This window comes from Crocuta crocuta, unplaced genomic scaffold (genome assembly GCF_008692635.1).
Source record: "Crocuta crocuta isolate KB4526 unplaced genomic scaffold, BGI_CrCroc_1.0 scaffold1530, whole genome shotgun sequence".
Classification (NCBI taxonomy): domain Eukaryota; kingdom Metazoa; phylum Chordata; class Mammalia; order Carnivora; family Hyaenidae; genus Crocuta; species Crocuta crocuta.
The window spans coordinates 31,403-34,248 of record NW_027532630.1 but is presented as its reverse complement, the minus strand read 5'-3'; the positions used below and the strand labels follow the sequence as shown (position 1 = coordinate 34,248).

Below are 2,846 nucleotides of genomic sequence, written 5' to 3'. Positions count from 1 at the left end.
TGGAAAACTTAGGTTTCACATTACTTACCTGATTATCCTATACTTTTACAGTGTGCTAAAACTCTTATAGTGGGGAAAATATTTCCCTGAGGATAGGTACTTGGCTTATGAAAAATGTAATCTTTTAACTCTTAGCAGGTTGTTACTGATCTTTGGAAAATTGCCTCTAGTAAATGGACTTCATTCTTAAAATTTAACTGTGTGACTTTGTGCCACATTCCTGCCACCTTCATCTTATTTGTGCTTCAGTGGAAGATGAATAGCTATTTTGGGCTGAGTTAACAATAACTTAAAAACAAAACAATATATTTAAGTAATCAAATTTTAGGGACACCTCGGTGGCTCAGTCAGTTAAGCATCTGTCTTCGGCTCAGGTTATGATCTCACGGTTCATGAATTTGGGTTCATGAACGTGCACTCCGTGGCCGGCTTTGTGCTGACAGTTGGTGCCTGGAGCCTGCTTCAGATTCTGTGTCTCCCTCTCTCTCTGCCCCTTTCNGAGAGCAGGGGAGGGGCAGAGAGAGAGGGAGACACAGAATCTGAAGCAGGCTCCAGGCTCTGAGCTGTCAGCACAAAGCCCGACGCGAGGACCGAATCCACAGATGTGAGATCATGACCTGAGCTGAAGTTGGACACTCAACTGACTGAACCACCCAGGCACCCCAAATATTCAAAAATTTTTAAGTCACGTTTTAGAAGCACCTGAGTGGCTCAGTTGGTTAAGCGTCCGACTTCGGCTCAGGTCACGATCTCATCGTTCGTGGGTTCGAGCCCCACATCCAGCTCTATGCTGATAGCTCAGAGCCTGAAGCCTGCTTCAGATTCTGTGTGTGTGTGTCTCTCTCTCTGACCCTCTCCTGCTCACATGGTCTCTCTCTCTCAGAAATAAATTTAAAAAAACATTTAAAACGTTTAAAAATAAACATTAAAAATCTTTAAATCACATTTTAATTCTGTAGTCAAAGATTTAAATATTTTTGTCAAGTTAAAATGTTGCTCATGTTGTGAAATACCAGTCTAAAGAGAATAGATACCACAGAAACTCAATGCTAGTGAAACTAGAAATCAGCTCAGTCCTAATCTCTTTCACTATGTCTATTTTTCTTACTGATCAAGTGGAAGGCCTTTCCTGGCCTGACTTCACCAGCTTCCTGCATTTGTCATCTAGGGCATCTTTTTTGCCTTTATAGAAGTGGAGGCCATTTTGCTTGAAGTTTGACGGGATTGTAGAAGACTTCAACTATGGTACTTTGCTGCGACTGGATTGTTCTCAGGGCTACACTGAGGAAAACACCATCTTTGGTGAGATTCTTGCCTCTGTAATTGTTTCTGTATAAAGAGAGTGAGAGATCTGGTTTTACTGAAGAATTAATGACATGAATAGTTTGGGGATCATTTTATTTAAAGATCATGTACATATTTATACATATATATTTAAAGATCATGTTACTGTTTGTTGAATACCTGAGATAAGACTGTTGAGTATTTTCAGCCTCATTTATCAAAATTAGAATTCCACATATCTAAAGTTTATGACTGTTCTAAAATGCTTTGAATGTTAGTTCAGCTTTGTCAGTAGATTTCCAGTAGGTTTAGAGAAGTAACTGTGACTATGAGCAATAATCAATTTTATTCACCTTTCAGCTCCCAGGATACAATTTTTTGCCATTGAAATTGCTCGGAACCGGGAAGGCTATAACAAAGCAGTTTACATCAGTGTTCATGACAAAGAAGAAGAGAAAGAATGCAACCATGAAGGAGAGAAAGCTGACAGTGGAAGAGCAGAAGAGAAAGGAGCCAACAGAGGAGAAAAAGTGAAAACCAACGAAGGAGAAGAAAAAGAGAAAGAAGCCAACAAAGAAATCAACAAGAGTAGTGAAACAGCTATGTAAGCTAGACAAGGAATAGCTGTCTAGAAGCTGTGACTCAACTAAGTCTATAGATACCATGATACTGCTTTCAAAGATCCCTGTGGTTAAATATATGTCCTTGTGCAATTGAAAGACATGCAGAAGGGCATCTTTCTAGCCCAATAATCAAGAGCTACTTTGGTTGTTCTCTTATATGAACTGACTTAAAGACTATTAGTGGGGTCTTAGTTGATTGTTGCTTGGTATAGTGTGTCTTGGTTCTCACCATTGGTTAAGTAAGAAATTTTACAAATAAATTCCTTTTGGTTCTTATGACTATATCTGTGACTGACTTGTAAAATATATTTCAAATTATTTGACACTTCAGATTTTTTTCAGGTATATAATCTCTTTATCATGTCAAATAAAATGATTTATGCCTGTTTTTAAATGTTTATCATTGTTTCCTATAATGAACATTCCTCAAACCCATTAAATTGTATATGGCTTTTTGAAAAGTTTATTTATTTTGAGCGAGAAAGAGTGCTCACTCATGTGAGTGGGGGAGGAGCAGAGAGAGGGAGAGAGAGAACCCCAAGCAGGCTTCACTGTCAGTGTGGAGCCTAATGCAGGGCTCAATCACATGAGCCATGAGATTATGACGTGAACAGAAACCAAGAGCTGGACTCTTAACCAACTGAGCCACCCAGGTGCCCTGTATATGGTTTTGGGATTAGAATTTCATATATAAGAGTTGACTCTTGGTATTGAGTAAGTATAGTATTCTTAATTTCTTTGATATATCTCACAAAATATTTGATGAATACTCTATGGGGATAAGAGCAGGAGCCTGAACCTAGCAGACTAGTGAATATGGCCCAGTTCACATTAGAAGGAGACTGGACCTACTTAAGTAACTGCTTCTCTTCTGGCACCCAAGTTGTTACCTGAAAGCAAGCACAAATTAATAATTAATATAAAGCCTGGTAGAGTGGC

At 38.8% G+C, this 2,846-nt stretch overlaps 1 protein-coding gene across 1 annotated transcript in view; it reads left to right on the top strand.

The window, feature by feature from the left end:
- The window catches only part of PBDC1 (polysaccharide biosynthesis domain containing 1), a 5,159-nt gene extending 2,858 nt beyond the window's left edge, over window positions 1-2,301 (top strand). The window contains exons 5-6 of the mRNA XM_077780650.1: window positions 1,191-1,302; window positions 1,645-2,301. Of these exons, the coding sequence (XP_077636776.1) occupies window positions 1,191-1,302; window positions 1,645-1,892 (360 nt within the window). The 3' untranslated portion in view covers window positions 1,893-2,301. The remainder of the gene's footprint in view (window positions 1-1,190; window positions 1,303-1,644) is intronic.
- Window positions 2,302-2,846: the final 545 nt, after the last annotated feature.